The sequence below is a fragment of the Dendrobium catenatum genome, unplaced genomic scaffold (genome assembly GCF_001605985.2).
Source record: "Dendrobium catenatum unplaced genomic scaffold, ASM160598v2 original_scaffold_66676, whole genome shotgun sequence".
In the NCBI taxonomy this organism is placed as follows: Eukaryota; Viridiplantae; Streptophyta; class Magnoliopsida; order Asparagales; family Orchidaceae; genus Dendrobium; species Dendrobium catenatum.
This window is the reverse complement of record NW_021385125.1, coordinates 135,339-161,072: the sequence shown is the minus strand read 5'-3', so window position 1 is coordinate 161,072 and position 25,734 is coordinate 135,339. Positions and strand designations below refer to the sequence as shown.

The 25,734-nt window shown below is 36.1% G+C and overlaps 1 protein-coding gene across 1 annotated transcript in view; it reads left to right on the top strand.

Moving 5' to 3' along the window:
- The window catches only part of LOC110095648 (probable inactive receptor kinase At5g67200), a 29,372-nt gene extending 4,028 nt beyond the window's left edge, over nucleotides 1-25,344 (top strand). Inside the window, exon 2 of the mRNA XM_020821268.2 lies at nucleotides 24,540-25,344. Within this exon, the coding sequence (XP_020676927.1) occupies nucleotides 24,540-25,096 (557 nt within the window). The 3' untranslated portion in view covers nucleotides 25,097-25,344. The remainder of the gene's footprint in view (nucleotides 1-24,539) is intronic.
- Nucleotides 25,345-25,734: the final 390 nt, after the last annotated feature.

Genomic DNA, 25,734 nt, shown 5'->3' with positions numbered 1-25,734 from the left:
TGTGTGCGAGGTAGTTCAGGTAGCCTTACCTAGCACATGCAGTTAGGTGATTGACTGACTCTCCTTAACATACCAACTAAATCATGATGGCAATGAAGTTCCAAAGGTCTAGATAATTCATTCCACGCTAGAATATAAATCTAAATAATTATTTTTCAATTATTTTCCTAAGATTTGGATCTTTTTATGATTTTAATTTCTCAATCCCTTTAAATTCAATAAAATTATGATTAAGTGAACGTTGATCATTTTCATAACGTCTCAATATATATGACCTTATGGATCTATAATTATGCCAAAGTTATAACTTTTAAGATGCAAGAAGCAAAAAACGGTGACTTAATAACTTGAATCTTGCCCAAAATTTTATTAAACTAAAAATTTTTTATTAAGGTTTTTGTTAAAAAAAAAAATGATATTATACTATTAGTTATCACATTGTGAACTTATAATAATTATCTGAATAATTACCATAAAACCTCTTGGGAACTAGTTTTTTGGGAGACCCTTGATAATTAACTTATAATTGATAAAACCTCAATAATAGGAAATCATAGGGCAACTTTTTTTGTTTTATTCTCACACTTGATGGATTACAAGAACAAATATGATTAGATCCAAAAAATAATTATATGAACAGATTAAACATGCCAAAAAATAACATTTGTACATAAAACACTTTACAATACATTTTATAAATTTTGAAGAATAATGCCTTGGCTCTTTCTAAGGCTTTTTCCTACCTTTATTCATCATTTCTCCTATTAATAGTTCAACTCATTGATTCTATTAAATGTTTTCATTATTAGTGTATAAATTTCTATGATGATTACTAAGTTTGATTAATAATGGATGATGTTCTTATGGACAACTTGTTTTTGTTCAAAAAATTCTTTAAAAACTCTTATAACATCATGAATTTGTTTAGAAGTTTTTTGTAGGAAATGTGCAAATGTCTTGTAAGTTTCAACGCACTCAAAAAAAAAAGAAAAAAGAAAAAAGTGCCAACAAGAATAAGAATAGAAGGAAGTAGACATGTTGAAGGAAATCATTTATAAAAAAAAAAGAAAGCCCTTTGCTAACAAGAATTATAGTAGAGGAAATAACATGTTAGAAAAATAGTAAATAAATAACATGAATTAGTTTATTTTAAAATAAAAAAAATAGAGTTTGCAAGAATATTATAAGAGAAAGCTGGAAGAAATAATCTATAAATGAATAACTCTAAATTAGTAGACTTTAAAAGTTAAAAAGAAAGAAAATAATAAAATAACCATTGGCCTTATCAATGGCATGCGTTGATGTTGGTGTTTATGATTTGCATTGTCCTTGATGGAGGTAGTGGGCATTGACATTATTGTCGATGAAGGGCGATAAGCTTTGCATTGATGTCCACTACCAACCCTACTTTCAATGACGTGCTTCAACTATTATTAACAATAGCGTGTAACAATGCATGCATCGACCTATTGGTGATGGTGGATGTCAATGCTGTTTTCGATAACATGCATTGGCCTTATCAATGATATTATGTATCGATGATGGTGTTGATGACATGCGTTATCTTTTTGGGTGATTACATGCGTCGACGTTGTTGTTGGCTGTGTGCATCATCTTTGTTAGTGTTGGCATGCGTTGACGATGGTCAATGATGGTCATACAATGATGATCCTATTGCAGGCAAAGCTTCATGATTCTTTAATTCTATGTGCTTTCTCAAACTCTGGATCCCTGTCATGTGAAGAACATGAACTTGGTTATAGATTTTTGTAGTGATATTTTTATTTATTTTTGCTGAAGTTATCAAACACTTAATTAGATAGTCCATGTTGATTCTTTGATTATAGATCATTTTAAGTTCATATGCAAGCAAAGCTTCACGAAGTTTGGATGATCTCGATACTGATTTTGGACAATTTTTATTCATATACTGTATCAAGATTTGTGCTTAATTGGATGAATTTTCTACTGACATATCTATATTTTCGTGTGTGATTCTGTCCAGATTTGATTTCCATTGTTTGATGCACATAAGCTTTTAGCTTAATGAAGAGTGACAACTACCAAGGCTTAAAATGTGTTTATAATTTTAGCACTTTGATTAAATAGTGACGGTTTTAAGTTGGCTTAAGTGTGAGTGCCAGACAATTTAATGGGCATACCTCCTCCCTTATACATAAACTTCAATGCTGAATAGTGTACTAAGTTGTCATAGATAATTTGACATTAAAGTTAGTTTACCACTTCTTAGTTAGAGCAACTCTAATTGGGAGCCTCTCCAAAGAAAACCTTAAGAAATGTCCTTTCTATTAAGATAACAGCTTAGTTAAAAAAAGATACCTTTTTCAGTTATGAGAAGATTAATACAGAAGGTGAAAACTTTATGGAATTAATTAGTTTATTATTTTGTGGCTTATTTTTTTGCATTTAGTTCTAGTTTTGGTGGACTTGTAAATTCAAAAGGCCACTTATGCATGTTTGTGCTTGTCGTAATATTCTGAAAATGAAAAAAATGATTGTAAAATATTGTATTCACTTAGTGATAATTTGAATGCATTTTTTTGGATAAAGACTTGATGTTGCTGTTGTTTTTTTGTGAAATTTAAGATTATTAAGGTCTAAATATTATAAAATAATTAAATATAATTATTTAGATATATTTTTTGAGAATATTTAATCAACTCAAATTTAACAAGTTTGTAAACTATTTATGTACACGAGTTTGCATGGTTTAGGTCTATCAAAGCGCTATTCAAACCTAAATTAGGTTTAAAAATTATTGATTTTATTGGCTTGAATTTCTTATAGTTTAGAACTATCCATGCTTTAAGTCGCAAACATTAATTTTCTTGAGGGACTCATAAAGTCATCCATCAGCCAAGGCTATTTGTCCAAAGAGCTTGACAACTTGCAAAAATACTAACCAATTTAACTAGGAGTTCTTGCAGAAGAACTTGCAAAGAGTAGTTAGTTAGGGGTGTAAACGAGTCGAGTTGAGCTCGAGTTTGGGCTAGTTCGTGGCAGCTCATCAATTCGGAGACAAGCTCAAACTTATATGGTGAGTTCGAACTCGGCTTTCCTGATTTGCCTCTAGCTTGAGTTGTGAGCTTGCCTAACCGGAGAAGTTGTCTAGTCGCCAGAGTTACAATGGGCTTGGCTTGTCGGAGAATATTGGGAGTTGAACTTGAGATCCATGGACGAGCTTACCAGTGGAGAAGAAGAGGTTGAAGATGAAAGAATATGCTTTTTTTATTGGAAGAAGAGAGGAGCATGTTTTTTAAAATATAATTAATAATTTTCTTGAAATAACCTGTTGCCAGCTTTCAAAAAAAAAAAAAAAAAACTTCTAGGAGTTGCACCTTGCATTAATATCATTAAATGTAATTAATGTTATGTATTTTTGGTTGCATTAGAAGCAAAATATTTATTTTTAAATAATATAAGTATTTTATTTTTTTTAATATCAGATTAAACGAGCTGAGCTCGCGAGCCGACGAGTCTAGTCTCATCAAGCTGGAACTTGAGCTCGTTTAATATACGAGCTCGGGTTGGAGCTCAATCTCGAAGCTCGATTCGTGAGCTCGTTACTGAGTCTAGTTCGAGCTGACTTGGCTCTCTTACACACCTATAGTCAGTCTTAATCCTTAACCCGCCTGTGCTTTTTGACTTGTAATTGATTCCAAGTCCAACTCGCTGGCTGTACAATTAGATACACCAAATTTTCAATATATGGAATTGTTTCTTGTAGCTAATTTTTTAATGCTTAACTGAAATCTCACTTATTAAAAATGGGTTGCTAATTTTTCTTTGGCACATAAAAATCATATCAAAAAACTCAGTCACCTCAATATTTGATATATTCTCTCTCTATGATTCTTCTCAAAATATCTCTTTAAAATTTTCTCTGTAGCTTAGTTTGAATAATCATTCTTTGCTCAAATGGGTTCGATTGGATCCTTTATAGATCAATTCATTAAGAGACTAATTGAGACATTGTTTCTCTCATCCTTTTTACTTTTTGTTTTGATCAATATCTCTTAGAATGTTTTAGTATCTTTATGTTAACAACATTGAGATTCAACATTTTCTTTGATGTGGTGAGCATGAAAAATATCTAGACTAAAAACTAGATCTAGGATCAACTTGAAGATTGAGATAGGTCCTTCCAAATTGAGCAACATAATTATTACTTTAATTTTTAACTTGTGTAGAATATAGAGGATCCTCCCTGGAGGATGATCTGGCGGATGCTTGAATGCTTTGCACAAATTTTTTTATCTTTCTTACGCTCCCTAAGAGCATGGATATGTCATTTCTCTTAGGCACTGACACCATCTCAATGCAAATTTATTGCTGTAGCTATTTCAGGAGATGATGAACCTTACATTTTTAAGGGAAGTACCGCAAAATTGATCTCCCTTGTCATCCAAAAAGCATTAGGCTCCGTCTATAAATTCTCCGTTCAAACCACAAAGGTCTAGTTGCTACCAAAGTTCATGATGTCAATGCTAGATTCTTACAAAGGGAAGTTAAACCTAATGGACTATGTTCTCATTTCAAGTCAACAATCTCCCTCTCTTTTTTTATGAATAATTTAAGTCTCATCTTCTCTTCACCACCCTTATGGAGGTATTATCATGGTTTTTCTATCGCCTTCATGATGAACCTTTAGAATGTTATGTTGTTTAGATTAAAGAAAGCTTAAGTGACTTATCAGTGCGTGAAAGACAATGTATATAATGATAAAAAGTGGCTTGAACATTGGAGCTTATGCTGACAACTTGTGAAAACTAAGAACTTAGCTCACCATATTGCATATCTTCTAGATACTTTCATTACACTTAGGAAGTATAACATGCACCTTAATCTACATATTTGGAGTAGGTTCAAGGATGTTTCTAGGCTTTCTTCTCTCTCCTACGGAATAAAAAAGGACCTTAACAACTCAAGAAAATAAAAAGAATTACTATTACTTATATGATGAATTGTGAGTTTTAGTTGCTTCATCTCAAAATGTGGAGACAAATGCTCATCATTTTTTCAAAATAGTAATGAACACTAAACGATTTCGTTGGATCGACATATGTGTCCAAACATTCAACCAATTGAAGGTACAATGCCTCTTCTCTCGATCCCATGATATATCATAAGGAGCAGATGGGAGATGGGATTGTACCAACCATAAGAACTCAAACTAGAAAGAAAGTTATAGCCAGACAAAGGCCAATCACAATAGCCCAAATAGGACACTTAATTTATTTGCTTATATGTGTTTTTTGTGTTAGACTAAGTATTGTTATATTATATGGCATTTTCTAGATTTGAATTTAAAATTTTTAAAATTTAAATTTCAAATTGTTGAGTAAATTCAATGAAGGATTGGGTGCTTGAATTCAAATGTGAAGTACTTACACGGAAATGAAAATAGCCATGCAACTAGCTTTTAGAGTAGCTGACTACATGACTAGTGTAATGAGGAGTTACTCCCCTTTTCCAAGGGATGCTTCAACCCCCTTGCAATCTTTTAATTAGGGTCGGCCCATGTCTCTCTCCTATTATTCTTTTTTGTTTTTTTCTTTTTTAAACCGTGCTAAAATCATGAAGATATTAATAATGTTTGGATAAAATTTAAATTGTTAATTGCTCTTGGGATGAGCTTGTTAGTCAAATTCTCACATATGGAATTTCCTTGGTGGCATCTTCCAAATATTGCTTATGGTGAATAGCAAAAGTGCTTCCATAAATCATATCATTTTCTTACTATGATAACCTTTTAATTTTTTTCTAAACACTTCCATATCATTTCCTAAGCCCCTAAACCTTTAATTTTTATTTACAAGGCCAAAGAGAAGCTGATGTGAAACATAATTGCATGGATGAGTTGCTTAAAGGAAATTTGCACGCTTAATATTCCAAAAGGAAAGACAAATACGGAGCTCCGGCGTAGTCACTTTGGTGTTGGGGAAGAAGTGGACAGCAGTTGGAGTCTTTCGGATGAAAGATACGGTGTTGGGAAGCCTGCAGAAATCAGCGGACAGCAATCCAGTTTCCTTGGACAGCAGTTTTTGACCTTGGAAACTCCTCAGGACAGCAAGGATTGGGCCTAAACAGTTGGACAGCAGGTTGTGAGAGAGCAGCCCACGGTTTGGAGATTTTAGACGGCCGGAATCCAGATTTTCTTTGGCTGGAATTCTGGGACAGAAGGGAAAACTGAACCTTTTGACAAATGGATGTTCCGTGGAGGAAGGGAAGAGATAGGGGAAGCGGGTGGCGGGTCCAAGGCAGGAGGGAGGGATTAATTGATGCTTAGGTGGAGAGTGGAGAGAGAAAGAATTTGAATTTGATTTCAAATTCAAATGGGAGTTGGGCTTAAGAGGGAAATCCAAGGTGGAGAATCATGGGGCCGGCGGCATTAAGAGAGGGAGGAGGATTTTGTGGAGAGATTTAAGAGCTTCCAAAATAACTCATGGGAATTAGGAAAGCTATCATGAAATCCAATTTAATTTGAATTTCAAATAGACTTGAAATTATGCGGGCCCAACCCCCCCTTTTTTTCCTAAATTAGAAATTGGCAAATAAGGAAAGTTTTTGAAATTTGAATTAATTTCTTATTGAGGTAATTACTTTCCTTTTCTCTTGGAGTTAATTTGAGAAGGGAGTTATGAATTTGAACATCATAAATGGAATGGGGGCAAGAGGGAGTGTATTAAGGAGTCTTAATGGGAGCATTTAATGATAAAGAGAGAGAGGGTTAGCATTAAGGAGGTGGCGCAAGCAATTAAGGTGATTTGGTGACATAAATCTGAAAATTAATTTCAATTTATTATTGATTGAGAACCTCTCCTAATTAGAGGAATCATTAAGAGAGATTTAAATTAAAATCTTTAATTTTGAAATTTAAATCTTCTCATAAATTGAGCTGGCTAAATTAGGAAAGATTTTATGATGGAATTGAATTCAGATTTTGGGAGCTATTGGGGAAAGGGCGCGTGATTGTTGGTTTGCCTAGGGACGGCGCGTGGGAATTTGGTGTGACGGCGGGTGGGAATTTGGGAGGTGGAGCGGCGGGTGTCGGGAGATGGGGAAGGGGAGAACAAATGCCAGGAGAAATAAGAGAAGAAAATTCAAAAATCTAGGGAGCTACAAACCTCAAGTATTTCCTCAAGAACTTACAAAGAGATCTTGGGAATCTCGGAACTCACAAAGAGATCACTTCCTCCTCAAGAACTCACTAAGAGATCTTGGGAATCTTGGAACTCACAAAGAGATCCTTCTCCTCTCATGAACTCACTAAGAGATCACACAAGTAGAATAAACTTTCCTTCAATAATTCATCCTCCCATTACATAAAAAGGGCCTCTATATATAGGCCTAAGAAACTACAACAAGACACATATGTCCCTATGGCTTACATAGGACAACCCTCTTAAGTAAGTGTAAAAACAGAAAATTTATAATTAAAAAATTTAAAAATTACAAATAAAATATAAGATAATGTGGGACGATGACAGCCATCGATCATCAGCTCCTCGGATAGGCATGGACGGTTGGATGTCCACATCACTCTCCCTGGGTGAAAAAGAGCTCGACTCTATCGAGTCCGCACCCCAGGTAACCATGCTCTGATACCAAAGTGATGTGAAACATAATTGCATGGATGAGTTTCTTAAAGAAAATTTGAACGCTTAATATTCCAAAGCGAAAGACAAATACGGAACTCCGGCGTAGTCACTTTGGTGTTGGGGAAGAAGTGGACAGCAGTTGGAGTCTTTCGGATGAAAGATACGGTTTTGGGAAGCCTGCAGAAATCAGCGGACAGCAATCTAGTTTCCTTGGATAGCAATTTTTGACCTTGGAAACTCCTCAGGACAGCAAGGATTGGGCCTAAACAGTTGGACAGCAGGTTGTGAGAGAGCAGCCCACAATTTGGAGATTTTAGGCGGCCAGAATCCAGATTTTCCTTGGATGGAATTCTGGGACAGTAGGGAAAAACTGAACCTTTTAACAAATGGATGTTCCGTGGAGGAAGGGAAGAGATAGGGGAAGCGGGTGGCAGGTCCAAGGCAGGAGGGAGGGATTAATTGATGCTTAGGTGGAGAGTGGAGAGAGAAAGAATTTGAATTTGATTTCAAATTCAAATGGGAGTTGGGCTTAAGAGGGAATCCAAGGTGGAACCCAATCATGGGGCCGGCGGCATTAAGAGAGGGAGGAGGATTTTGTCGAGGGATTTAAGAGCTTCCAAAATAACTCATGGGAATTAGAAAAGCTATCATGAAATCCAATTTAATTTGAATTTCAAATAGACTTGAATTTATGCACTTTTCTAATTAAGATTTGCAAATAAGGAATGTTTTTGAAATTTGAATTTCAAATTTCTTATTGAGATAATTACTTTCCTTTTCTCTTGGAGTTAATTTAGGAAGGGAGTTATGATAATTGAAATCATCATAATGGAACGGGGGCAAGAGGGAGGTGATTAAGGAGTCTTAATTGGGAGCATTTAATGATAAAGGGGAGAGAGAGAGGGGTTAGGCTTTAAGGAGGTGGGCTCAAGCAATTATGGTGATTGGTGACATAAATCTGAAAATTAATTTAAAATTTATATTGATTGAGAACCTCTCCTAAATTAGAGGGGAATCATTTAAGAGAGGATTTAAATTAAAATCTTTGAATTTTGAATTTTAAATCTCCTCATAAATTGATGGGCTAAATTAGGAAAGATTTTATGATGGAATTGAATTCAGATTTTGGGAGCTATGGGGGGAAAGGGGCCGGTGATTGTGGTGGTTCCTAGGGGACGGCGGGTGGGGGAGTTTGGGTGACGGCGGGTGGGGAATTTGGGGAGGTGGAGCCGGCGGGTGTAGGGAGATGGGGAAGGGGAGAACAAATGCCAGAAGAAATAAGAGAAAAAAATTTGAAAAATCTAGGGAGCTACAAACCTCAAGTATTTCCTCAAGAACTTACAAAGAGATCTTGGGAATCTCGGAACTCACAAAGAGATCACTTCCTCCTCAAGAACTCACTAAGAGATCTTGGGAATCTTGGAACTCACAAAGAGATCCTTCTCCTCTCATGAACTCACTAAGAGATCACATAAGTAGAATAAACTCTCCTTCAATAATTCATCCTCCCATTACATAAAAAGGGCCTCTATATATAGGCCTAAAAAACTACAACAAGACACATATGCCCCAATGGCTTACATAGGATAACCCTCTTAAGTGAGGGTAAAAATGGAAAATTTATAATTTAAAAAATTAAAAATTACAAATAAAATATAAGATAATGTGGGACAATGACAGCCATCGATCTTCAGCTCCTCGGATAGGCATGGATGGTTGGATGTCCACATCATTCTCCCGGGGTGAAAAAGAGCTTGACTCCGTCTAGTCCGCACCCCAGGTAACCATGCTCTGATACCAAAGTGATGTGAAACATAATTGCATGGATGAGTTTCTTAAAGGAAATTTGAACGCTTAATATTCCAAAGCGAAAGACAAATACGGAGCTCCGGCGTAGTCACTTTGGTGTTGGGGAAGAAGTGGACAGCAGTTGGAGTCTTTCGGATGAAAGATACGGTTTTGGGAAGCCTGCAGAAATCAGCGGACAGCAATCCAGTTTCCTTGGATAGCAATTTTTGACCTTGGAAACTCCTCAGGACAGCAAGGATTGGGCCTAAACAGTTGGACAGCAGGTTGTGAGAGAGCAGCCCACAGTTTGGTGATTTTAGGTGGCCAGAATCAGATGTTCCTTGGCTGGAATTCTGTGACAGCAGGGAAAACCTGAACCTTTTAACAAATGGATGTTCCGTGGAGGAAGGGAAGAGATAGGGGAAGCAGGTGGCGAGTCCAAGGCAGGAGGGAGGGATTAGTTGATGCTTAGGTGGAGAGTGGAGAGAGAAAGAATTTGAATTTGATTTCAAATTCAGATGGGAGTTGGGCTTAAGAGGGAAATTCAAGGTGGAACCCAATCATGGGGCCGGCGGCATTAAGAGAGGGAGGAGGATTTTGTGGAGGGTTCAAATGGGAGTTGGGCTTAAGAGGGAAATTCAAGGTGGAACCCAATCATGGGGCCGGCGGCATTAAGAGAGGGAGGAGGATTTTGTGGAGGGATTTAAGAGATTCCAAAATAACTCATGGGAATTAGGAAAGCTATCATGAAATCCAATTTAATTTGAATTTCAAATAGACTTGAATTTATGCACTTTCCTAATTAAGATTTGCAAATAAGGAAAGTTTTTGAAATTTGAATTTCAAATTTCATATTGAGGTAATTACTTTCCTTTTCTCTTGGAGTTAATTAGGAAGGGAGTTATGATAATTGAAATTATCATAATGGAATGGGGGCAAGAGGGAGGTGATTAAGGAGTCTTAATTGGGAGCATTTAATGACAAAGGAGAGAGAGAGAGGGGTTAGGCATTAAAGAGGTGGGCCCAAGTAATTAAGGTGATTGGTTACATAAATCTGAAAATTAATTTCAGATTTATGTTGATTGAGAACCTCTCCTAAATTAGAGGGGAATCATTTAAGAGATGATTTAAATTCAAATCTATAAATTTTGAATTTAAATCTCCTCCTAAATTGATGGGCTAAATTAGGAAAGATTTTATGATGGAATTGAATTCAGATTTTGGGAGCTATGGGGGGAAAGGGGCCGTTGATTGTGGTGGTGCCTAGGGGACGGCGGGTGGGGAAGTTTGGGTGCCGGCGGTGGGAATTTGGGGAGGTGGAGCCGGCGGGTGTAGGGAGATGGGGAAGGGGAAAATAAATGCCAGGAGAAATAAGAGAAAAAAATTCAAAAATCTAGGGAGCTACAAACCTCAAGTATTTCCTCAAGAACTCACAAAGAGATCTTGGGAATCTCAGAACTCACAAAGAGATCACTTCCTCAAGAACTCACTAAGAGATCTTTGGAATCTCGGAACTCACAATGAGATCCTTCTATTCTCATGAACTCACTAAGAGATCACACAAGTAGAATAAACTTTTCCTTCAATAATTCATCCTCCCATTACATAAAAAAGGGCCTCTATATATAGGCCTAAGAAACTAAAACAAGACACATATGCCCCTATGGCTTACATAGGACAACCCTCTTAAGTGAGGGTAAAAACGGAAAATTTATAATAAAAAAAATTAAAATTACAAATAAAATATAAGATAACATGGGACGATGACAACCATCGATCTTCAGCTCCTCGGATAGGCATGGACGGTTGGTGTCCACATCAGAAGCTCTTGGCTAAGAATAGGTTTAGTTGACCTACTTTTGTTGTTGCAGTAGTCCCTATTATCATTTGCTCTTTGTGCTACATTACTTTCCTTAGATCTCAAAGAACTCTTCTTTGAAGAGCTAAAATCAAAGTATTTTACTCAACATCTCAATGCATTTGTGGAACCATTAATGGGTTCGATCATTAAGTCAATTAATTTTTTTCTTGAAGTAGACTACACTTCATGCCAAGATAATTGAGATGTTGGTGACTTAGGCCAAAATCAGATAAAAATATTTTTTTAATGCATACTCTATTAGTTAACCAAGATTTAGAGTAATCTTGGTAGGCGACTTGAGTCATTTTTTAAGGACAACTTTAAAGTTTTAAGACTAATCCTGTAAACAAGTTGTAGTCGACAAGTAGATGGATGATTTAGATTTGATGAAGTTTCTCTAACCTTAACTCTAAGAATGAGTTTTACCCAAAGCAAAATGCTGACGAACCTCATAACAATATCATATTTATCATTATTTGAAATCTCTAATGTGAATTAAAATTAATCTCTGTTATATAAGTCATTTTTATCTACAAGTCGTAATTCTTTACTACCTTATATAGGAGTCGCTTCAATTTATCATTTGTAATGATCAATTCGCTCATATACAATTTTTTATATGCTACTCTTTATTATGTACTAGTTGACTAATGATTTCAATATTAATATTCATATGTATTCATTAAAGTTGCATAATATGTATCACGCTAAATACTAAAAATGTTGAAGAACTAAAAGGTTAAGCCTTATATGTCCGACTCCCTTGGTGCAAAAGAGAAGTCCACTATAATGTTCAGTCTTAGAGATTATTAATTTATTACTCCTTTGAAGTTGAAAGCTCTGGCATAAGGTGAGATCCATACAAAAAGATAATGACTTGTGAATGATATACTTTGGATTAATGGCCTAGAAGACTTGGAACAATGACGGGCTTATCAAGAAATTCATCCCAACAAGAATAATCTTAGTCTCTATCACTTAAGAAATATATTCATAGATACATTTTATAAAATGAAGTTTAGTAAAACTATAAATCGTATTTTACCAATTTATTGTTTACAAGTTGCTTTCTGAGTTCATCTTGTAGGACTTTTTACAAAGAAATATAAAAAAAAAAAAACATTATATTCTTATTCGCTTGCTCATCTTCCATCTAATTTGTCATCATCTTCATCATGCTTATTATATTATGGTGGAGTTAGCAATATTAGCTCTCTTAAAACATATAACATCCTGCTTGACCAAAATCATTAAGAAAAGGATGATTCCTTATTCATATTTCTTTGAGATAAAATTCAAGTAATCTTGCGACTTAATGATGTTGTTGATCAATTGGCCTTGCTTAGAAGCTCATTCAACTTGGACTTCACCTTGACGCTCTAAATAGTAGGGCATACTTCTTTTAATCGACCTTTATTCCATATAACTTGTGTATTTGTTAGTCAAGCCATAGAATTCTTCAATTCATAACTGGGATTCTTTTTATTTAACTTGTGTATTTGTTGTTAGGGGTGAGCCCAAATTATTTATAATACTCTGCAACTACAAAATTTGATTATTATTTGCATATTGTCTCATGGGTTTGTTGGTTCTTGGAACTTAGCCTTTCATAAGCTTCTGGCATCTTCTTCAAATTCTTCCTTCAACTCCATTTAATTAGCTATCATCGCAAGAGAAGTCAACTTCTTGGATACTTGCTCTTTCAAAAATGTGGCGACATCTAAGGATTTATATTGCTCAAACTTCTTTATCGCGATAGTCACTCAGAAGATAGATATGTCCATGCTGAAGGTAACTTTTATATCCTTTTGTTATTCTTTTCTTTACAATATTGATACATCAACTTTACCTTCTTACTTGGCTAACAATCTCTGATAGTTTCTTACCATGATGAAATCTGATTGCCAACACATAACAACCATATGTGTATTTCTTATGAGCACCTTCAGTTTATTGTGGAGCCTATTTGAAATGATCATAGGTCTAAATTTGATATGTAGCCAAATTCAACTCCACCTTACCTCTAGGGTATCAATGTTGAAGTTGATCATACCCCTATCATAGCCCATAAACCTCTCAATTGAATGTTACCTTTCCTTCTTCATCTTGTTAGAGAGATTAAAGCCATTATATTTGTGGATTATGGGCTCCTTTTCCTTCTTGGTCTTGCATGCCTTCAACCTCTTATTTGGGGTCATATTATAGGTTAGAAGATATTTTTTGCCCTCATTAAAGTTGATGACCTAACTCTCGATTTGGCATTGACTTTAGTGGGGATAACAATCTCCTTGCCTCATGATGGCACCTCCATCATGGAGCTCGACCTATGCACAACCCTTTTGAACCTGTTGCTGTAGAGGTTGTCTTTGGGTTCAACTTCAATGCAAGAGATATGATAGTTGCCACTTAATGAGTTGAAGAAGAAGATGGCTCTAAAATCATAGGAACTAGTGCATGTGCTGGAGTCTCTGGACGAGAAAATCCTCTAAATTCCAGACGAGAACATCGCTCAGAGATTCTGACTTGTGTACCAACGACGGAATTATAGATCGACGGCTACGATACTAAGTCTTTACTTTTGATGTATATTTTGTTTTATTTATTTTTTGCATTTTCAGTTTTCCTAGTTTACCCCTTTGGGTAGTGAGTTTTCATTGTAGCCCTGAGGGTATTTGAGTCCTTTTCTTTTCTTTATGATTGAGACCTATATATAGTGGTTTTGTGCTTTGTGAGAGCTTAATGAATGATTGAATGAAATTTTGATATTTGTCTTCTTTTTCTTGTGTGTGCACTAGAGAGAAGAGAGAGCCCTAGGTGAGGGCGAGCGTAATACCCACCAGTCATTGGAAGAGTACGTGGCTTGTGGTCTATTTTCTTTTCTTTTCTCTCATTCTTCCTCCCGAACTGGCCGCCCCATACACCTCCTCAAGCCACCGGCTGACAGCAATCGCTGGCCACCTCTCCACCTTCCTCAAACCATTTGACCCATAGCCTTCCGCGCCCCCCCCCCCCCCCCCCCCCCCCCCCCCCCCCCGCCATCCCCAATGCCGGCCACTACTTCTTTCTCAAGCCCCACCATCGGCCACAAGTCCCTCTCTCCTTGAATGATGAATTGAATCATCATTACTACTTACCTAAAATAGCCTAAATAATTTGGGAAATAAATTTTCTCAATATGAATTTCAAATAATTTCCTAAATTAACAAAGCCATATTAGGAAAGTTTTTATCCTAAGTCCAATTTAATTTTAAATGGGATTTGATTGAATTATTCTTTTCCAAAATTAGAGAGCTCTATTAGGAAGCTCTTAATTTTCTTCCCGAACCTCTCTCTCTCTCTCTTAATGTCGCCGGCCCCCCTTTATTCTCCACCCATCTTGAATTTCCTCTTTAAAACCCTATTTGAGTTTGAAATCAATTTCAAATGCAATTCCCTCCAAAATCACTTGAAACCTGAAATTAATTTCATATTTTTTTGGAGTTTCTCTGTCCCAAACCTAAACCTCAGATATTCCAAATCTGCCCTCTCTCTCCTTGGTAGCCCAACCCCCTCTCCCCTTGTTTCTCTTTGAAACCCAAAATCTCTCATGAGCTTTGGAGAGAAGAAGAGAAGACAAATTCCCTCTTCTATTCTACTAGACCTGTCAATATTGGATCCGACCCGAAAACCCGACCCGAAAATTTCGGGTTTGGGTTGACCCGAACCCGAAACGGGTCGGGTTCGGGTCCTGAAAACAGACCCGTTTAAAAAATCGGGTCGGGTTCGAGTTGACTCGGAAACCCGCGAATAACCCGAAATGACCCGCTTCCCGGCTGCCCCTACCCGGAATGACCCGCGCGCTTCCCGTCTACCGCTACCCGGAATGACCCGCGCGCTTCCTGGACGCGAGTCGCGACACATTGGGTCCCGACGCCAACTGGCCAAGCCAGTTCCGCGCCGTCCCGCCCCGCCGCCAACTGGCCAAGCCAGTTCCGCGCCGTCCCAAGGCCAGGCCAGACTGGCCAGTGGCCAGTTCCGCGTGGCGCGTGCGTTGCCGAATGCCGGCTAAGGCTTGACGCATTGCGTCCCGAGGCGGCCAGGCCAGGCATCTCAGGCCAGTTCTGCACTTCCGCGCGCGTTGCCGCGTTGCGCCCGAGGAGGCGAGGCCAGGCGGCGGGCGGCCCAAGTCATTTCCGCGTCGCCGACGTCCGCATTTTCGTATCCGCGGGTCGGGTCGGGTTGACCCGAACCCGAAGCGGGTCGGGTTCGGGTCCAGAAAATCGACCCGTTTGCAAAATCGGGTTGGGTCAACCCGAACCCGAATAGTGCCGGGACAGTTTCGGGTTCGACCCGAACCCGACCCGTAACCCGAAATTGACAGGTCTATATTCTACCATTGGTGCATGGCCGACCCTGAGGTCTACCACGAATTCGCATACAACGCTCAAGGGGAAATCGACATCTTGCTATCCCCTTTCTTCGATCCAGACTGGACATATGAGGATTCAGTGGAGAGCTACGTCAACCGCATACTCTACCATCTTGCCGATACGATTGATGAGCAATAATCCACGGGACATCGAAAAATCGTCAGTCGACCCACAATGTCTCCTCTTCCGGCAAATAAAACCTTACGCGTCACTTGTCTTGTGGTGGCATCACTAGGGTTGCTTCTACCTTTTCTCCGCTAAACCTCACTTCAAGAGCGAGTGTGAAGGAACTCGAGGTGAACATGTTTTGTTGTTACGCCGTGGATTTTTGTTCTTTGCCATTAGTTTTACTTTTATTTTGTTACTACTTGCAAGTATCTTGTTAATCTCAATTGTAATTACTTGCTATTAATTGATCTTTTAACGGGAAGTTCTAAGAAATCTAACTTGGTGAAGCATAAGTTATAATTAGCAAAGTTAAAGTTCAAAGTATTGTTAATTTTCAAAAGCAATCCTTGTTTGCTTACATGTTTCACATCAATTCCTCTACATCTAGCCTTGCTTTATGGGCTTCAAGATTTGCCTGTCACCTTTCAGAGGATTCCTCCCGTTAGAAATGAAATTTCTTTTCTCATTTGCATTGTTAAGGCTTCTGGCAATCGACATCAACACCTCAGCCCCTCTCCATGGTTATATGCAAGTCACCATGAATCTCAATGTTTTCAAGATGCGCCAACTTAATCCATTTAGATACAACAGCATCAACAACATCAAGCCTATCCCACAATGTGGGGTCAATTACATGAATCATTTTTCTCTATTGTGCCATGTTAATAGTTAAATTCTCATTTAAATCTAATAAAGAAAGGTAAAAAAAATCAAATGTAAAGTAAACAAAAAAATCTTACTAACTAATTTAGGTTGAGCGTGAGTATTATATGGATCATACTTTGATAAGTGGACCTTGCAGTCGAGTGCACAATCTTCAGGTTCCATAAACTGTTTGTACCCCTTAATAAAAAGACTTGGTGGGATCAAGTTCTTAGTCAGCCTCTCTTTGGTCGAGTTGATGAAAAAAATATTTATTCGTCCAATCCTTCACTTTGTTCTTTTATCCATCAATCTCAATAAATGACCAAATCCTCTTAGAATCTTTTCATTGGGAACAGATTTATGAAGATATTCAAATTCCACTTTGCCATTTGTTCTTTGAGAAAGAGTACTATGAAGGATAAAATGCCGACAAAGGGGTTTAGCTTCTTTTTGAGCCACACTAGATTGAAGAAGTTTGATTATCAGTGACATAAAGGAGAATCACGGCCTTGGCTTGAATTGATCCTTGTAGAAATACAGCTGTGTTAGAAAAAGAATAGGGGAATTTCACTATCTTTGATGCCCTAATTATGTAGACTTCGAGAAGCCACAACTCTAGTAGAAGAAATCTAATATTCTTCTCCTTGATTGAGAAAGTAGATCTCCAGTTGGACTTTGCTTAGCTCTCCAGATTATTGATTATAACCGCATCATTGAATCAAAGGTAATATAGCAAGAATAATAGAGAAAGTAGCAATGAATAAGAGAACCCAAAGAAGACAACAAAAGCAAGAACTCTTAAATCTCATAAATATGCTAAAGCCTCATGGATAATCCCTATTTATAGGAAAAGAAAAGAATGGAAACATTAACAGTTAAGCCTCCATATCATATTGGAGCACTCATTCCACTAGATCTTTTTAATATGGCTGTCGATTTGACAGTCAAATCTGAGCAAGATCTATCATTATTACATATCAACATAAGATTTCAAGTGATGAACCATTTTGACTTGTTAAAATGCTGGTGTCATAATTAAAGGTCAAGTTATTAGAGAAGATTGGTTTCATAACCAAAGGTTGACTTAATGATCAAATGTTAACCTTATCATTAAAGGTCAATTTCATTGTATAAAATCGACTTTTGAATAAAAGTAGGACTTCTTAATATGATGCACCAACATTTCATGTTAAGTGGGTATGTAATGTTCGATGCTTGTTGAACATAGCAGTCACATATCCAATTAAAAATAATAATAATAATCAAACGCGCATGTTTAACACTCATGCCATAAAATCTTAATTCAAATTATGTAAAGAAACTTGCTTTTTCTATTTTTCATTCCCCTCTCCAACATTTCTTTTGCAAATCTTCGTATTCGAACTTTTCTTACTCACATGCTTGATAGGGGTTTTGATTGACATTTCCGGATGTATGCATCTAACCACTGGCTTCCAAAGCTCGACTCTCGCATGTTTGTCTCTCAACTTCATCTCCCCTCTCGACGCCAAAGCTCAACTCCAAGGTACAACGACTAAAATCCTTTCCCGTCTTGACGCTAAAGCCCCAATAAGGCAATGATTGACATTCTCTTCTCTCGGTGCCAATCCTGAGTTTCTTCAAATTAATACTATATAATCAAAGGGAATAAAGATGAATTCTTTAAATAAATAATCTTTAAGTATAACTCTATAAGTTTATTATAGAACGAAATAACATTAATAAAAGAATTTTTAAAAAATATATAGTTCTAGTTTTCATGCTATGATTTTGTTTGTTATTTGGTTAAGTTGTGCTGTTTGATATTTTGTATGTATCTTTATATATATATTGTACAATGTGCAGTAAAAAATAATTAGCACTTCTATAAGTTTATTGTATTTATTTCGTTTAATATATATATATATATATATATATTATTTTTAATTTTAAAAATATAAAAAAGTATAATGTCATGTTCAATTTGTGTATGTGTCATATATTTTTAATAATATACTACTCCGTATCCGTATCGTATCATGTCCTTGTTCGTGCATCCTAGAATTATTAACAAAGCTACAACTTCAAAATAAAGGATTGCCTTCAATATGGTTGACTTCATACTGAAGGTCTATAATATAATGTGGTTCGACTTCACGAATGCAAGGTGGTGCATATTAAATAAAATGGTTAGAGGATCTAAACTTATCTAATGATAACAAGAAAATTCAAAGGAAAATTAACTTTCATTTCATTAAAAATAAAACTTATACTCATTATATAGACATCAAAGCTCTTGCTAGAACATGATAACATTGAGGGTCAAAACTCAAAAGCAACCTTATGTTGAAGATCTCCACCGAGGATCAGCTAGCAAGGGACAAATTCAGTCTCAATTGTAAATTGGCTTATTTTGAAAGTTTTAAAAAACTTCCTTATGACTATAACTTTTTCCATATCCTCATTGATTTTTTGGTAAACATCTTGGGAAAATCTCCTGGGCAGTTCAATGGGGTGACTTATGGTAATACAATCATGCTTGGCCTTCATCTCATTAAAGCACTCTCTATCAACCTTGCAAAATGGCTGCCATTGCCTTCTTAGCCTTGTTGCTGACTTGAATGTTATTGCGCTTTTTAGGTACTCTTATCTTGTTAAGCAGCTCTGGAAATTTAACCTCTGGAAATATCAACCTAGACTCTCTCTTTTTATATGAGCTTTAAATTCCTTGTTAGCAGACCCCTCATCATCATCACTAGTCTCTTCTTCACTAGTATGCAAGTCGTACCTCACGTAATTCCTTGCCAGTAACTTCACCTTCTGCAATGAATTCCTCAAAATCTTGCTCTCTATTACTCTCTTTGTTCCTTACATGGGTGGGTGTGTTCGAGAAATTGATCCCTGCCTTTGATTTGAATTGTCCTCAGGTACTATCTCTGCGAAAGTAGATTGAATATCTTTGCTTGGTGGCCTTACAAAAGTTATTTTTAAAGTTCATCAGCTATCAAGTTTGGAATGTGTTCGGACTTCTTGCTCTCCATGAGAATTAGAACTTTAAATTTGTCACATAATGAGAGTTCTTAAATAGTTGCAAAATAACAGAAATGCAAGCAAATAGGTTCTAAAACTTAACCATGAACTTCAAATTTATTATTTACCAAGGATTTATGATTCATACTATTTGTAGAGCCAACACTCCAAATCAATCATGTCATCGAGGTCAAATTGTATATGTTGAAATTTTTATTCTCTTGTTCTCATCTACCTCTCAAAAGCGTTGAGAATCAGTGAATGGATGTACACCTATGTTGTTCTTTGTTAGGTTAATCAAAATGCTATGAGAACATGAATCAGATGCTATATGTTTTCAATTACTAATTGGCTTGAATTGTCTATAACTCAAAACATACCTAGTATGAAACAATCCAAAGTCTTGAGTGGCCAAAAATTGAATGATGTCAACTTGTTAAAAAATCAACCCAAACTCGGTCCTTAGTTCTGAGATATTAAACTTTCCCAAGTGCCTCATTAGCTAAGGGTATTCACTCTAAGAACTTAGAAACTTGTGCCTTGAGCACTAGCTAGCGGATTAGGGGTAGGGGTGAGATTTTAACTCAAAGATCGTTGATCACTTGAACATCAACTCTATTTTCAACTTGAATCGAACGCAGCCCGAAGCAATCAAGTTGAGCTATGAGTTGAAAGTTCAGATCAAACTAATTTTTAATCTGAGTTTGAGCCATAGTTGGATTTTATTGGTTAGACTCAAAATTTGATTGAAAAATTATATATATGTTTTTAAAATATAATTTTTGATTTACATATAAAGAAGTTTAAGTGTATTTTAATATCATTTATTTCATTGAGTAGTTGATTGTAAGGTATTTGATATCTCCTTGACTTGAGTTCGAAGCCTCTTCACTTTAAATCATCTTTTTGTTATTTTATAAAGCTGTTTGATTGAGTTTTAATGGCTGTGATTTTAAGGGTTGCCATGTGAATATGTAATATATATTCTTAAGATTTGAGTAAATGCAGTTTGAGCTAGCTTGAAATCAAAATGTGCCTGTTCGAGATCAATTGAATTTTGAACCAAGTTTGGATTAAACAAAAATGAGCCACGATTTGATTTTCGATCCATCCTCAACCCTTTTCAATCCAATTTCAAGTCCCCTTTGGATCGGCTCGTTCATGGTCCTAATTAAGACATTATTGTCAGATGAACTTGCCAAAAGTACTCAACTTGCATCTGGTACTCATTCCAAATTCGTGTGTATAATTGATCACTAGACATTCATGGACAACTAGTTACATTGTGTTCCGTTTATGTATTTTCTATGTAATTATGTCATATAGCCATATCTATAACACTAAACTTAATCCTTGCCTACAAATAAAAGTTCATTGGTCATGCATGGGCATATGGAAACATCTTATAAAAAAAATTCTACCATATCAAAGTTTGTTGCAAAATATCTCTTTTTGTATTGCATATCTGCAGCTCACTTTGGCTAACCTTTCTATGCTCCAAGAGATTTGACCAGGTCCTCTATATATTAATTGAGACCTAACTTATCTCGTCTCATTTGCTCTTTGGGTTTGATCGATTTTTAGTACAATTTTGATATTTTTTTACTGACTCTATTATACTCAACTGAGCTTTATCTCTTTTCATACAAATCTCTTTTTGCACTAGGTTTAAAAATTCGCCTTGGTGCTATCTTTACCTTATTCTACGTGATTAGCCTTCTTTTCTCTCCAGCATGATTTTTAGTAAATGCTTCCGCCGATGGAGGGCTATGTGAGTTTCTATTAATTACAGACCATTTAATTCAGTTAGTTGTTTTATAAATCCTTAGCTTTAGAAATTATACTTGCGTTTTCTTTTTCTTGTGAAGAACATTTGCAACAATTTGAATAACATTATGAATATCATGATAGAATAATTGGCCAAGGATAAATTGTAGTGCATTAAAATAAGAAAATTTACGAATAACATTGAAGCTCTGAAACAACTTGAAAGTTTTATAGGAATATTAAATTATGAAAGAATATATTCGTTTGAGATTAAGCCAACATGCTCATCATTTTCAAGAAAAAAATTAACCCACTCACAAAACAATGTGAGGGAGAATAATAAAATAGTGGGTCAGAGTTTGTAAATGAACCATACCTGTTAACGGCGAATGGCGCACCATGGCGCAAAGGTCCATTTGGAGCCATGGCGCATAGCGCACGGCGCGGCGCGCGCTATTTTGAACATGGCGCAAGCTATATAAAAATTATAAAATAATAAGTATGAATATAAAATATTATTAAAAATGAAAGACAATCTATCATAATAATAAAAGACTATCATAACATATATAAGTTTGACTAAGTAACATTCAAATATCTCATAATTCAAATACTACAATCTTTTTTTTAAAAGATCAAATAAGAATTTAATTTACTCTTCTTGGGGATCATCATCATCAGCAAATGTTAAAAAAGCTTCATTATCTTCTTCAACATTGTCTCCTACTTCATAATCCTCTTCATCACCCTCGGTACCGCTACTTCATAATCCTATAAGAACTGAATCTGACATTTTATGATCACCTAAAAGCAAATAAATTTAGATAAAAGAAACATAATATTGTCCAAGAAACATAATATGGGGGCTGCCGGGGGTCCAAGGGGGCGCTGCCCCCTGGCGGGGTTTGTTTGTATGGAAATTAGGGAGCGGTGCCGAGCTATACCGAGTGATATAAAGCATATAACTAGCAGTATCGAGCATGTACCGAGCGATACCGAGCATTTATATAGCAGTACCGAGCGGTATCATTCATGTACTTAGCAATACCGAGCGTGTACCTAGTTGTACCGAGCTGTACTGAGTGGTACAAAGCATGTACCGAGCGGTACCGAGCGGTATCATGCATGTACTTAGCGATACCGAGCGTGTACCTAGTTACACCGAGCGGTACATAGCATGTAACTAGTGATACCGAGCGGTATAAAAAATATTCATAAGTATACCAAAATTTAAAAACAATTTGGCGCGCTATTTTGCGTCGTGCGCAATGCGCCATGGCTCACATGTGGCGCAAATAGCGCGCGCTATTTTAAACACATGCGCCTCGCCATGAACATGGCGCCGTAGGTGCGCCGCGCCGCGCCGTGCGCCATGGCGCGCGCTATTTTGTGCCATTGACAGCTATGAAATGAACCAGTAAGATATAATTTAGAAAATTCATCAAGACCTATGACATAAAAAATAAAAAAAAGTTATTACAATAATGTAGAATGATATGGTTATTAACACTGGATGAAATCAGTAAGACATCTCCTTAATCCCAATTTTTCTATTGCTGATTTTTTCTTTAGAGAAAGATAGTAGCCATTCTGCTTGGAAAATAAAGTTGCACTAGACATTACAAACATGAAATGGAATTTCTCATAGCTTGATAAAGTCGGTGTGACATAATGTGATTATTCTCTTGTCTTTTGTCTATTTAGTACTATCATCTTCACGATTTCTTTGATTTATGAATAATTAAGAAGTTTGTGTGAATATCTATGGCTTAATATTCAAATGAATTGTGACTTTATGATGTAAAATTCATATAAACATTAATGTTTCAAAGATCATGCAAATTCTATTTTAGTGAATGATGTTATGAGAGAGAATTTATATTTCATATAAGCGTTAAGGCTTCGAGTAAAAGTCGTATTTTGATATGAGAAATAAGTTTGATGGGGGAGAAATTGTTTATGTTGAAAGTCATTTGTTAGCATTATATTATTATTTTATGAGAAATACATAGAAGCATATTTGACATCACTTGAGGAAAAGACTTATAATCATATAGATGACTTCATCTATTTTATATTTCAATTACAATGTTGCATATCTTTCGTTATATAGTTTTCTTTGAGCTTTAAGACGATTTGTGACTTGATTTATGTTTGAAAGATCTTTGGTTTGTTTTATGTTGAAAAGAGTTATGACTTGTCTCATGTCGGATAGATTCATGATTTACTTTATGATTAGAAAGACCTACGAGCTATTTTATGCTGAAAAGTTTCATGAATGGCTTTGTATTGGAAAACTTCATGAGTTATCTTTGGGATAAAAAAAAAATGTTATAAGTTGTTTTATATTGAAAATCCTTATGGGTTGTTTTATGTTGAAAAGCTTTGTGATTCCTATGTCAAAAATTCTATGGCTTGTTTTATGTTGGAGGGTTTTATGAGTTATATTTTGTTAGAAAAATTCCTCAAAAAATTATACTATATGCTTTTTGAATATTTTATAATGGAAAGCCTCACGAAACTTTCTTGTTAGAAGATTTTTATGGATTTCTCATGTTGAAAATATTTGTTTCACGTCGAAAAAGGTCATAGTGGATTTCTTATGGAAGATAATATCAATTTTTTACTAAGCCAACATATATAACAATTTTCCAGCATTACAAACATGATCAAGTTATGTGGACGTGGAACATATGAAAAGTAAACAAAAAATGCTAAGAAAATATACCGAGCATCATATCATCAATGTCAACATTTCTATTATGTGAGAATATTAGTATTTGATGAAGATAATAACTTTTATAATAATGTAGAGTTAGATAGTCGAAGTAGTCAATTAAGGATCATTTCACTTAATATTTTCTCTACCAGTGCTTTTACTTACCTGAACATCAAATTGAAAGTGGTAAGTGATTACGTTATGAAAAATATGTCAATGAATATTATTCTCTCGTAGTAGGATGATATTGTTTTCATCCAAGTTCGCCTAGACGCAGTCATGTGATTCTACCCTTTAAGTTAAATGCCACTATGGGAACTGTCATATCCATAAAGAATATTAGGATTTATTTAATGCAATATCATTTAACTGTAACAGATTCCTTCTTCCATAAACGGGCGACCTTTCAACAGAGGGCATCCGAAAGATGGATCAGTCCATAGAGTTTGAGTGTTAGGTGCCCGAGTCTAATTTGTTGCAGTAAATTTTAAAATTGGCTTCAGAGTCATAATATCAGAAATGAGCATTTTCTTGTATCTTTAACTTTGAAGGTTCAAGATCCACTAGAGCTAAGCCCCTTCACTGGACATCATGCTTGAAGATCGCAGAAGATGTTGCTCAGGGTCTTGCATACATCCACCAAGCCTCCAGATTAGTACATGGAAACATCAGATCATCAAACGTGCTCCTGGGCTCGGACTTTGAAGCCTGCCTCACTGATAATTGTCTCTCATTTCTTGTTGATCCAATTGATCCTGAAAATGATTCGGGATACAGAGCTCCTGAAACCCGGAAATCAAATCGGCATCTGACACCCAGGTCGGACATTTATGCTTTCGGCGTGCTTCTACTGGAGCTCCTCACAGGGAAGCCTCCATTGCAGCACCATTTCCTTGTTGCCACTGATTTGCCGACCTGGGTTCGCTCGGTAAGGGATGACGAAGGGGCTGATGATGAACGCTTGAGGATGATTGTCGATGTTGCTGCAGCTTGTGTTCGTTCTTCACCGGAAAGCAGACCGACCACATGGCAAGTCCTGAAGATGATTCAAGAAGTGAAAGAGGCTGATATTGGAGAAGATGATGATAAAGACTCGGGTATTTCCTAGTCCCTTAAACTGGATAATCAGGTTGATCTTGCTCTGAACTTGTAATGTTGAAGGGTTGCAAGTACAGTGTTTTTCTGTTGCTTTTGTGTTTCTGTCTGCTAACTTGTAACATAGCTGGTTTGAACTGCACGATGGAAGTAAACATTGGTGCATGCATGGGAAAGGATGGGATTCTCTCTCTCTCTCTATTATTATTATTATTATTTAATTTTAATGAACTGAGTGTGATATGTTTGAGATAAATGCAAATGTGCTTCTAGTTAATGTTGAGGGATTATACATATCATTAAATTCTTACATATTTACTATCATTTATATTTTTAAATTTAGGTGGCATCATAATCTTTAAATCACATTAAAAATATTATTTATGTATACTCGGAGGGGTGGATTGAGGGGCCCATGGGGGCTTTGCCCCTCCAAAACTTGAGTAGGCCTCGCGCTTGATCTCCCACCAAATATATACATGTATATTTTAATAAATTGGTCAGCCAGCCCTAATTTCTCTATAATGACAAAGCCAGAAATTTCTTATAGCGGTGACTTAATTTAATTATTTTGAACTTCCCTTAAGGTTTTTCACTCGGGCTTTGAATTGTCATTGGCAATTTTATTTTTTTTTCTGTTGAATATATTAT